The sequence below is a fragment of the Crassostrea angulata genome, chromosome 10, assembly GCF_025612915.1.
Source record: "Crassostrea angulata isolate pt1a10 chromosome 10, ASM2561291v2, whole genome shotgun sequence".
Classification (NCBI taxonomy): Eukaryota; Metazoa; Mollusca; class Bivalvia; order Ostreida; family Ostreidae; genus Magallana; species Magallana angulata.
Genome location: NC_069120.1, coordinates 47,148,417 through 47,161,925, shown reverse-complemented (window position 1 = coordinate 47,161,925; position 13,509 = coordinate 47,148,417). Strand labels below are relative to the sequence as shown.

Genomic DNA, 13,509 nt, shown 5'->3' with positions numbered 1-13,509 from the left:
AAATTTTCATTGTGTATTGTAAATTAGATGAAGTGTTATGAAGTGTCACAAAAAAAGATGAGAAATCGTAACTTCTGGGTTCGAGTTATTTCCCTTTTTAAATTTTTTTAGCGACATTTGTATCCGGACAAAGGCTCCGAAATGGTCTGTAGAAAATGATCCAAAGTTTGAAATCTTTAAAATTGACACTTTGAATGTTGTTCTCTGATTTTTGTATTTTTTTAAAAATTGTACCACTTGAACTATATAATCGAAATTAATGTATTAAAAATTGCTATTTTTTTCTAATGTTTTTGCTTCATAACTTTTTAGTTTAAAATATTTGCAAAATGCATATAGAACAAAAGTTGTTTATAGATTGAAGGGCTTTCATTTGTGACCAGAAAAAAAATAAGGGATCTAGGCGCCTGGAAAGTCTTTGCTGTTTAACTAAAAAGCGATAATGCTACGATAATGATGTCGCTGAAAAGTTGTTCTTCATTATCTTATCAATCTAATTGTAATATAGTATTGTTTGGATATTTCGTAATATGAGAGTTAAAAGCTTCACATGAAGACATGCATACCCGCTTTCATTTTGGTTATAGGGAATAGCTCCCTGTGTGTAATAGTGTTTTAAAGTCGCAGTCAATACTTTCCTTGTATATATCCCCAACTTATCATAGACATGCCTTTATCTGTTTTACGAGAAATCTAACTCTTCAATACTCTGCAGTCTGTGGGTTACATTAATACATAGAAGATACGCATGAACTAATTTTTAAGAGTTCACATTGATTTTCTAAAGCCTTGATCGGTCAGAAGTAAAGGTAGTGTGAAAAGACCTCCTTTCAAAATCTGTAAGACCCTGACAAGTGTAAGGAGAAGAGGGATGGTTTTATTAAGACTGATTGAAAATCCTGTCTTGACTTAAAGCTGTAACGGAAGACCTCCTCCTTGCTTGCAACGAGCTCGGCTCTAGTTTTCCTATCTCTTTTGGGTTTTTTTTGGTGGGTGGTGGTGGGGGAGGGGGTTGTAGTTTATAATTGTCTAAACATGCATAAGTATGACAAGCTAGATAAATTTGAACATAACGCACAATATAATTAAAAAATGCTTTAAAAGCGTCTTTGCAAGTCGAAAAATTCGAAATAAAAACAAAACTTAAATATATACATTGTATACCTTGCATATGATGAAACACAAAACTAACATGAATTCAGGTGGTTAAAATTTAATTCAATTTTATGAGTACATATGGACAATACATACGCTCAAATATCATTTCTAGTAAACTATACCTACATGTATTTAACATCAATTACGATCAACATTAGATATAAAAGCAAATATTTTGTCAATTGATCAATTAATAAATTTGATTTATGAAATTCAAGTACTACAGACATGCAAGTGAGTTTAACAAATCTTCAAGAATCTTGAAAAATGCTTGTCAATACATTTGGCACAAACTCTGCATTCTAAAATAATATTTTTTTTATTATTTTACCTAAATGCATGTTCTTAGGATTCATTCATTTAGAATTACATGTAGCATTCATACCGTTTTATATAGATACAAGGAGTAAAAAGATGCAAATGAGAATACACACCCGAAGTGAAATTGCAAATGGTATTGATAAGCACGTACAACCACATAAAAGAACATATTAAAACTGCAAATGTTTTAAGATCTTCGTTATTGAAGGAGGATTTCAATTTTTTAAAAACACTTCGTTTTATTTATTCAAATTTGCTGAAAAATGAAATTAGTCTCAGCCTTCGTCTAACACATAGATGCAGTACTTTTTTCTATCTGATATGAATATAAATATAGGCTTTGTTTAAACTGTGTTAACTGAAAAGGTTTTTTGGGTGTTCAAAATAAAAAATTAAAGTGTATGCTTACTGAGAATTGATTTAAAGTCAATAATGTATCAGTAATGTACACATTTTTACGATATATAAACTCAGAGTTGTCGTTGTGAAATACATTCACAGATAGAAGCATATCGTTGGCACAATCTCACATTATGGTTGCAATTTCGCTGTTGGGTTACTAAGTACCTTTATTGCGCCTACGGCGGTCCCACATGGAATATTGAAAGTTAGTGATGCATAATGATATTATGGGCCAATGTTGGGCTAACTGTTGGCATAACATCATAAAACTATTGTAGCGAGAGTATTCGTTGGGGGATAGTCATCGGCTGTAAGTTGGTCCAATGTCATTTATCTGCATGAGTAGGCATCATGGGTAAACAGCATCCATGCTACTTTTCATAATATTGTATCTGCGCCATTTTTCATATGACATGAGCGTAATGAAATCAATACCTTGCACATATGCATCCAGTTTGTAAGTATTTATGTTTACTTTGACATAGCTTAATTAAAGTTAAGGTCAAACGATGTGGTGTACAAATCCATGTAAAATAGATATTGGGAAGTTCAGAGACCAAGTATGAAGAGTAAACATTTTCGAGCACATGGTCAAACGTGTTGAAAATGTTGACATGAACCAAAATTTATTTAGTTGAATTAGGTGAATTCATTTTAAATGTGTTCATTGTATCAAAACACCATGCACAGGCCAGTAGAACGCGAGGGGAGAATTGAGACAGCCCCTCCCTAACCATTTTTTGAGTATGGTATTTTCTACAGTAAAATTAATTTTCCTTTAGATGCTGTTTGTTGGTTCAATTGACAAGTTGCACCCTCCCACTTTTAAATAGTTGCTATGGGCCAGTATAGAGTACATTTACATGCTACTATATTTTTGTGCATTATGCATTAATGAGGTATTTCAGCACATGCAAACATGTTTATGTAAATCCAATTTCCGACATCTCTTTCCAATTAAATTTAAAAATTAAGCTATAGTAACAAATTGACAAAAAGAATAAATATAATAATATATATTACATAATTAGCTCACTCTAGATTTTTTTTAGAACATCTAAAAGAGAATTACATCAATTACATAAATATTGACTTATGGTTTAAAACTTTCAAACTTGTTGATTTTGAGTTGAAGTTCGTAGTTCGGTATTATTATACGAATTTTCTGATACATGTAGTTCTTCATATTGCGGTCCATCTTTGTCGCTGTTCTCCGGTTGCAGTGATGTCCTTGTTATGTAGGTATAATGTGATGAGCGCACGATCTTTACTAGTCTTTTATATTTCCTAAAATATGTACATTTATATTAGAATTTTCATTATATATAAAAAATATATTAAAAATTTGATAAAAAGCATAGAATATATCAACTTAATAAAATTCTATGCATATTGTCAAGCATGCAATATGTATGTGTCTGTTGAAACATAGAGCCTAAAATTAACGTGGGCAAATTACAGGCTATGCAAATTTGAGCCAAATTCTAATTTTCTGATTTTATTGTTTATAATGCTTTAAAAATGCACTTTTATGATCAAATGAAATTTGAGAGTCATTCATGGAGTTAAAAGAAATATACATAGCTTACAATTCTTTGTCATGATAACAAGGCTCGTGCCCTGTTTTTTGTTTACATAGGTTCAATACGCCAGTTAAAGTATTTTTAAAACTAATTTGTCTGTCTTTTTATTCATTTTATCCATAGATAAACAGTTTCTAACGTTTAACACATTCATTTTTAGTCTAGAACTGGAATTTTCATTTCAACATTCAAATTGTAAACAAACGCTTTGTTTACATTGCAAAGAATTTCAAGCTCTGAAACTCGCTTATAACTCAACGAATGACACTCAAATTTTGGTTGACTATTAGAAATGTATTACTCAAGCATTGTAAACATTAAAATCGGAAAATTAATTTTTGACCAAAATCGTGACCATGTCCCTTTAATAAATGAGAGATCCAGATACATGTATTTTTAAACATTTTATTTCAAAATACTATGGACAATATGTATAATCGAACTTGCATAATACATGACATTTTCAATAAGATAGACTGTACTTTAGCGAAAGTCTTTAGCTAAAATCTTACCAGAATAATAAAATGCATGCAGCGCCTAATATAATGGTTATGATAACCAATATCGACATTCCAGTGATGTAAAATGATTCATTGCATTCATTAGACTGTAAATTAGCTGTAAATTAGATCACAGTGTATCAAAGGATGTGCAAAAGTTAGCCAGATGAGTACTTTACATATCATGTTTTGCATACTCAAGTTTCGTTTTCGTGTTGTCAAATAAAATTGAACCCTACAAAGCTTAAATGTGCACGGAGTACAATTATATTAAACATGTTGGTGATATTTAACATCAAGATAACAAACAATAATTACTGTTTAGATGTTTTAAATGAACCATAAATGTGCAGTTTTTAATGTGGTTACTTTCGTTTTTCTTCATAATTTGGAACATGTTTACTATGTTTGACAAACAATACTTGATAACAGACGCATTTACTTCAACGCTCGTGATCATATCTGAACTCTGAAGAAAAAAGAAGTGGGTACAGGGCACATACCATACAGCTATCTTTTGTTGGACAGAAGTTGGCATCCAAGCGTCATCTCTCTACATATTTAATTTACTGCTAGGTTTCAGTTTTAAAATTCAAAGAATTAAAAACAATCTAAAACAATTTGGTTATGACTTCTAAATGTAAATTCAGCAAACATCAATTTATTCTATTTTTAGCATTTCATATAAACAGCTTTGATTTTAAAAACATCTAACTTTTACTTATTTCAGTTGGGTTTTTTTTTTTCACTGTTAAAAGTGATATTTATTTTTTAAGGGAGAAAATTTGTATGGTTTCACCTTTAATTGAGTAATAATGTCAATTAAACAATTTGTTACTTTTTTGAAATTAAGTTAGTTACAAAAGAAAGTAGGATAATAAGATAATTATTAGATAAATTGACAAATTCCCCGTTCGGGCAAACCTTTTAAGATAAAGTCTTAGCGCTATCAGAGAGATTATTCTACTTTCATAACGACACAAATTTTGCTTTACATAATCTTCTCTTTGTTAACGAACTTGCATCGAAATTCGTTTAATTGACTTTATCCCTTTTTGGGCTTTTAGTAGTCAGTGTCAACTCGTAGAAAAAATTATGTAAAATTAGCCTGCGAGCATTTCAATTAAGCATCCTAACTGGTCAATGAGAGCAATTCCAAATCAATTCAATTCATTTATTCTCTCAAAACCATGTAAATGGTACAAGAGGTACATTATAAATATATAACATATATACATGTACATATATACACATTCTGAATGAGCAGAGCTTCTTCGTTTTGCATATGAAGAACAGATCTCATATTTTTTTTGTTATGAAAATACACATTTTTTTTAAAAATAAAGAATTGTTATTCGCTGTTTAACTACTGCATTTAATAATATTTGGTTGGACGTAGTATTTTCTTGCTAAAATCTTTTCTTATTGAAGCTTATGCATTGCATTCAAACAGATTACGAAATTCGCCCCCAATTTGGTATTTTTACACAGATTGCTGATTCTTTCATGGCGTTGTAAATTATTCCAGCGACCAACCTCTATTAAAGACAACGGTTACTTGTCAATAAACTATGTTTACTTGTTCTAAATTTTACAAGAATATTTCTAAATTTTCTAGATAGTGTATCTAAATATTTTTCACAAACAAACGTTGTTTTAAAAATTCTGTAACTGATTTCTTTACTGGAATTGTTGTTATTACTGTACCATTTTTTTAAGAAACTGATCTTTAAATTTTTGATTAATTGAAACAATTATCCACTTGACACTGTAAAAATTTTGATCCATCAAAATATTAATCATTTCTGTTGTATTTGAAATATTAAGTATACATGATATCCATGGATTGGTTAACTGGTTTTTTAGTATATCTATCAAACAAATGTCTATAAACAATTCTACACAGTTTGTTATCATTTCCATACACCAATCTCCCCCAAAATGATATCATTCTTGTAATAATACTTATGTTAAGAGAATAACGTCCGGTTTCTCTATACATCATAAAATTTGGAGTACTAGATTGAGGTTTAAAATATATTTCAAAAAACGTAAATGTAAACGTTTCATTTTATCAACATTTTCAAAACCTAAATTTGGCATCCATATAACAGGACAAAAGTCACAACTTTGTCGAATAAATCAAGTTGATAGTCAAAAGGTAATTATTTTTATAATAATGCCGTACATGGCTTTTTGTGCCTGGTCACAAAGATGGGTTTTTTTTCCCTTGCAGAATGATCCCGATCTTGAAAATAAAATACAAGGTAGTTGAATTCTTTGACAATTTCTATCACTTCGTCGTTATATCAATATTTATGTTTAGGAGCTGGTCCTGTCAAAAATATGATTTTTTTTTTTTACATTAACATGAAGTTTCCATGTTTCACAATATATAGAAAATTCGTTAAGAGCATGCTAAGATACTTGGGGTTTCAGATAAAATTACAGTATCGTCTGCATAGATGTATAAAAAGTTTCATAAATATACATAAGTCATCATCAATATCTTTAGACAAACTCTCTAACTAATTCCTTTTTCAATCATATATTTTTCTAAGCCATTTACATTAAATGAAAATTTTAAAAAAAGGGTGATAGATTAACCCCTTGACGGACCCCGGAATTATAGTTTTAAAAATTTGATGACGTGCCGTTTACAGTATTTTTTTTATTTATTTTCAACATACATATTTTTAATAAAGAAATAATTCCGAAATAAGCCGGATGGTGAGTGAATTTACTTAATAATTCACTTTCCATTCGATGCTTAAAGAACAAAGAAACTAATTTCAATTTTACGGAATTGTTTCTTTTTTCCATTAGCAACCAGTAGAAAGCGGAGAGGCATCCTACTGAGCTATACCTTACTTCGATCATTTGCAAAAAGAGAACATCTTTGTGTTCAGTTACAACTATTTTAATTTGGTTTATCTTTTATCTTGTTAGTGCAAACACAAATTATCATTAATAATATAATGACAATATAGTAAATATTTATCAGTCTATAAAAAGCAGTGAGTTGATTTTGTTTTTAATTTTTTAAGCAATATTTTGAATATTTTCATAAGAAAATATAAAAAGTACTTGTTGCTTACAGTGGTGGAATAAATCTGTTCAATCAGTCCAGTTGTTTTAAAAATAAATATGATTCATGTACTCATATTATTTTTATAAATATAATTGTCAATCCCATGAATCTTGATTTATAAGGTAAAAACTACATATGAACAATATATAACTTACTGTCAGTGCAAAAAGAAGATCCTTTCTTTCCATTTGTGCAAATGCAAGAGCCGTCGACATTGTTACATAACCCATCCTTGCAGTCAACTGAACAGTTTTGCTTACAATCCAGTCCATATGTTCCAAGATCGCAAGCTATGAAACACAGTACTCAACACTTGATTTTTTTCCTATTTTCTATTCTATTTGTAGTTTAATGAATTATTAAAATTGCATGCAAATTATATTACGCTATAGCTTTCTCTTTTGAAATTTTTTGATTTCATTTTGTCACAATTAGAGGCCAATAGGCCTTAACGGTCACCTGAGTAGCATATAACCCATACACAAACTTGTCGAGGAGTCTCATATATATATTTATTTAATTGGGTTTCATTCTAGAGTAGAAAAATTATAAATTTGTATTGACGACCACCTTCCTGCCTGAAATCTTTCATAAAGAACTATGAAACCTATAATTTTGTCTTAAAACTTAAAGATCAGTTTGAATTCAGTTTTTCTTTCAGGTGTGTGGCAGTAAAGAAGATAGTTTTTAAACATTATATGCATTAACACCTATACATCCATTTTGGCCCTGCCCTAGAGTCAAATCCCATACTCCAAAAGGACATGAAATTTTAAATTTAAGTAGAGGACTTCCCGGTAAACATAATTATGAAGTAAGTTTTTCATACAGATATGTGAAAATAGAGAAGAAGATTTGAAAACATTATATGCATTAACACTATATTGCCCCCCCCCCCCCCCCCATGTCCTGAACCCCTGACCCAGGAGCCATGAATTTTACAATTTAGGTAGAAGAGTTAGTGGACATTATAACCAACCATGGATTCAGTTTTTTGCCCACATGTTTGGAAGTAAAGAAGAAGATTTTTAAAGATTTAATACATTTTTACTATATGTACATATTGGCCCACTCGAAAGCCTGAACCTTTGATACAGGAGTCATGAATTTCACAATTTTGGTAGAGGGTTTCATGGACATCATAATCCTGCATTTAGTTTTTAACAAATATATATGAAAGAAGAGAACGAGATTTTCTAAGATTTAATACATTTTTACTATATAGCCATATTGGTCCCACCCAAAAGACAGAACTCCTGACCCAGGGGCCATGAATTTCGCAATTTTGGTAAAGGGCTTCATGGACATCATTATCATGCATTTAGTTTTTAACAAATATATATGGGAGTAGAAAAGAAGATTTTCTAAGATTTAATACATTTTTACTACATGGCCATATTGGCCCCACTTTAAAGCCAGAACCCCTGACCAAGGGACCATGAATTTCACAAATTTGGTAGAGGGCTTCATGGACATCATAACCATGCAGCCAGTTTTTCCTCACATGTGTAGGAGTAGAGAAGAAGATTTTCATTTTTTTTTTGCATGTTTGGCCCCACTTGTGGTGCCCCGGGGGTGGTAGAGCCACGAATTTCACAATTAAGATTCTTCTTACCATACAGATGCCTTACACCAAAAATGGTAACAAATAGCCTTGTAATTTTTTAAGAAGTTGTTAAAAATATAAAATTGTTAACGCACGACGACGGACGAAAACGGATAGCAATAGTTCACCTGGGTTTACACAGGTGACCTAATAAAATGTAATAAACTCACGATAAATAATGTATTACTTTTGTTGCAAAAGAAATCTAAATATCCGGAGGCACATCCACTATCACAATGTCCATTGGTTGAATTACAAGGAACGTTATGTAAACAATTTTCACTGCAATAATATCTACAACTTCTGCCATACATTCCATTTTCACAACCTGTAGTCAGAAAGAAAAAGTTATTTAGTAGATGTCGGTGTTCAAAGGATAATATTTGATATATACAATATATTAATCCAATACATTAATCAGCTCGTAATGGTGAGTTTTTTAATAGCAGACTATCGTTAATCTTGCCAAAATTTGCCATATTAAAAAATAAAAGTTATCATTACATTTTCAGACAATAACATTTCAGTAGAGCTTTATTACAAAAAAAACCACTTATTGATAAGTTTTAATACTTAATTTATTTTCTCACACCTGTGTCACACAACTCTCCAGTGTATCCAGGTTTACATCCAGAGTCACACCTTCCGGTTGTTCTATTACATGGAATGTCACCTATACAGTGACCACTACAGTTGTACCCACAATCTGACCCGAACTTACCTGTTGGACTTTCTAAAAAAAAGGATTTATGATATTGACCAAAAGTTGTGCTGCATATTTCTAATAATAATGGAAAAAACTTTACATCACTCAGAAATAATGTACAAAGTCCAATAGCTACAAAATTTATACGAAAACAAACTGGGTTATACAGTTTACGCTTTATATAAATAGTGCCTGTTTGGGAGGGTGAGAATTGAAATTGACACCCCGAGAAAACCATTGACAACCGAAGCAAAGCGGGGCGTTAATTTCAACTCTTACCCTCCCAAACAGGCACTATTTATTTTATTATACTGAATGTCTTAATTTCAAAGAAAACGTTACTGCTTGTATAAAGGAATGACGTGAATTCTATGGTGAACCGTACGTGCATAATTTACGCGCATGTAACAATTCGTTGTGTTTCCCGTTGCCAAGTGTGTTGCTAACGCTGAGGGTTATAGAACGGATTATCAACTGTGTCTAAACCGATCAGATTTCAATATTTAACATGAAAGTATAATAATATGTAATGTTGAAGTACCAGCACGTAATGTTAAAGTCCCATTATACAATGTATAAATAGTGCCTGTTTGGGAGGGTAAATGTTGAAATTGAAACCCCGAGACAACCATTCACAATGGTTTTCGAGGGGGGGGGGGTGTCAATTTCAACAGTTACCCTCCCAAACAGGCACTATTTTTTTACACTCTAGACCATAATACCCGGGGGAGCAACCTTTTACAAAATAAAATATGCATAAATGACAAACTATACAAGGCATTATCATGTGAAACTGATAAAAATAAGATATTACCTATTGAACAATACTCCCCCACCCATCCAGGTGTACAGCCAAAACAGGTTCCATTGATGATGTCACATCTATGTTCCTTACAATTCTCTGGACAGGGTAAATCACAGTGACTTCCATAAACACCAAAACCGGAACAACCTTTTCGGGATTAATTAAAAATTAAGATGTTTATTATTATAAGGAAACAGATAGGATATATTTGTGTTTTTTTTTATCCGTACTGAATTACAAAATACGTGAGTACCTATCACTGTAACTTCACACAGATCTCATTGTAAAATATAACGTAGCGTCCATATTTTGTACAGTTTGTGTTGAAATCCATGGGAGGTAACTTTGGTCCATCCTTGTAACACAGATCTTTGCTCTGTCTGTCAGTTGAGTATCATGACACGTACAATGAAAACCCGGCAAAGCGACCCCTCTGCCTTCTAGCTATTAAATGTTATACTCGTATTTTTACGTTTTGTTAAACGTGCTTTTAAAATGAAGAAGATATAGATTTGCAAACATTTATATTTACATAAATGAATGGTAATAAAGTTAAGGTTCTTCGACACACCAAAGTTTTAATTGATGGATTAATGAAGAATTTTTTTTTCAATATAGTTTCACAAAACAGAGACCGCTTTTAATTATTTTAAATGATTTTTTTTTTTGGTGATTTTTCAATGAAATGGGAAAAATTGCTTTGACTGCAAATTAACAGGGTATTTTAGAGCTTAAACTCGACTAGTCTCGATTGATGCGTAATATTATTATCAATAAATACATGCCAAAGAAGATCTGGTCAAGTTTATTTTATGAACTTTTTATTGAATGATTATTTCTGAAAGTTAAAATTGTTATTCTTTAATATCTTTTAAACCTACGGATAATGTCACCTCAATTAAAATACTTCCGTTTTGACAATCAAGTTTTGACCAATATTCACTTACTATACGTTTGTCCATAGTCCTTAAACTGTATCCTGATATTGTGCACACTGTGTACAGCTCCAAGGTCTACATACCACCAGGTGATCTGATCGGGTGATGTTTGTCCAAATTCAGTTCGTGCACAAGTGCTTATGTTTCTGTCCACTGCATTAATTGCATCACACGCAGAACAGCCTATGACTGTTCTATACTGAGCTGTTTTCTTGTTGACTGACAAATCACCTGTTAATAAATTGATGATGTACACGTTCATGTGAAACCGATGCCTCGAACAATTTTCAGTGCATTATACATTAATTATTTTTGTACATTGAAAACATCTACATGTATTATTGGTTTTGATAGTCAAACTTTGGATTTGCTGTATGAAATAGCGTCGGAATTGATCGAATACATTAATATAAGAGGCGAAGACAGTTCATGGACCAAAGTGTATCGAGAGCAAAGATTTTCCATTAGATTACGTGTCTATGTGATAACAAAGAAGACTTTAAAGAAAAAAACTAACAAATAAATTTAAATTTGCGGTTCAAGATGGCGGTGCATAATCTTCGTTATTTTGAAAATTGCACCAAAATCTGTCTAAGAATAGTTTTCTTAACCTAATAAGTTCATATATCTTTGTCCACCCTGTTTATTAAATTAAAATAATAGCAACTTTAGATGGTTTTCTTAACTGCGCTGTGGTCTTTTTGGCTGATTAGTCATCTCATCTGTTAAAGTACATACATTGATAATTCATACATAACTTTTAAATTTAAAACTTACCATATCCCAAAATCATAGTATTAGTAGTAAACGTTAATATTATAGAAGTGAGACCAATACACATTTCTTTATCTTAAAAGGTAAGTTTTAAAAGATATCAAGTTGAAAATGCAACAGGAAGTTATTTTGATCATTAAGTAAGGTGATAAATTTCAGTCAAATATCAATATATTAGAAAGAGAATCGTTCTCAAATAGTTCTTTGTGTTCAAGTTTAACCCGGCAAGTTAAATCTGATAATGAGTTGTCATAAAGGGTAAATTAATAAATTCCACACAATATTAGACGATCACCATGCTGGTAAACATAACTCTTCAGACAGAAGGACTTTTATTTATCATGACAAATACAGGATTTGGTATTATCATAAATTTGTTCAATATAGTTGTCCAAATATTAAAAGCAAACGCATTATGTATTCTTATTCATTGTACATAAAGATTGTAATGGATATCTAATACTTGTTATTTAACTGCGAGCATATATTGCTTAATATGTTCATACTTTTTGCTCAAATCAAAATTAAAAACTCGTACCATTCTAGTGTCAGAGAATTAGTGCATATAAACTCTGCTTTATTTAATTCAGTAAGTCATTATTTCTACAATAAGCGATTTAAATATCCAATTAAGTAACAATTAAAATTTGAAATTCGAATTCATATGTAGTTGCATAATGGTAGTTTATTGTGTAAAGATTTTGATGGCCGTATTCATTTTCTACAAAATTGATGAAACATAAATAAGTGTTTACATATTAAAAGAATTACATTGGCTTCATAGATTTTCCAATAATATCAAATTTGCTAAGTTTTATTACTTTAAACTAACTCTAAACTATTTTATCTTAAATCACCATTATGTATGTTGTATTTAGTTTTATAGCCAAGGTCTTTAATTCTCGAATTTTTTTATTGATTCATCTTTGAAACCTTAAATGAAATGAAATTATTCAATGTTTTCTGATGATTGCATTCATGATAAAATCCAAAAAAATGTCATTCAGAATGCTTAGTTTTATAACACATACCACATTTTCAAATATATTTGACAATTATGTGTTGCGCCTAACAAAAACCTCCCTTAACTGGAAATGCGATAAAAGCACATGGCATTTCATATTTATAAAATAGTGTTGCGCATGTACTATGCCTAAAAAGTAGTCGAGTTTTGATATATAGTGAACGAGCAGGAGGCTTAAGATTTTGCCACAGAGCTTTCGCCGCGCTCTATTCTGGCATAGTATGCTACGCTACATACATACACCCTATACTACCGGTATGCAGTAGTAGATGAGTATTTAACTATATAGTGAATAACTTACAGGAAGCATACTAATTCACACGAACAGATACTTGAAATGTATGCTGGTGTGATAGGTTTAAATCATGCAGATTTATCGCAGATGTATCGGGGAGGGGGATGTTGACCCCTTCAATTGGAAATTTAATATTTCTTAGAGGACAATATAAGTTAGGCAAATTATCTAGGTTTGCACATGTTACGTAGTAATGTTTTAAAATGATTAATAAATTAGCCAATTTAGTTCTTTTTAAACCAGGAAACAAGTACAATATTAACATCTTTTCACAGATTGGTCACAAAAGATTTGATTCGGCTATTG

General features: G+C 31.1%; 1 protein-coding gene across 1 annotated transcript; it reads right to left on the bottom strand.

The window, feature by feature from the left end:
• Positions 1–1,235: 1,235 nt before the first annotated feature.
• On the bottom strand, positions 1,236–12,018 carry LOC128166008 (multiple epidermal growth factor-like domains protein 10). The gene is made up of 8 exons (XM_052830926.1): positions 11,888–12,018; positions 11,120–11,341; positions 10,137–10,319; positions 9,254–9,394; positions 8,849–8,989; positions 7,211–7,345; positions 3,977–4,082; positions 1,236–3,168 (listed from the first exon to the last, which is right to left on the bottom strand). The coding sequence occupies exons 1-8, from the start codon at positions 11,949–11,951 to the stop codon at positions 2,991–2,993; spliced, it is 1,170 nt and encodes a 389-aa protein (XP_052686886.1). The 5' UTR covers positions 11,952–12,018; the 3' UTR covers positions 1,236–2,990.
• Positions 12,019–13,509: the final 1,491 nt, after the last annotated feature.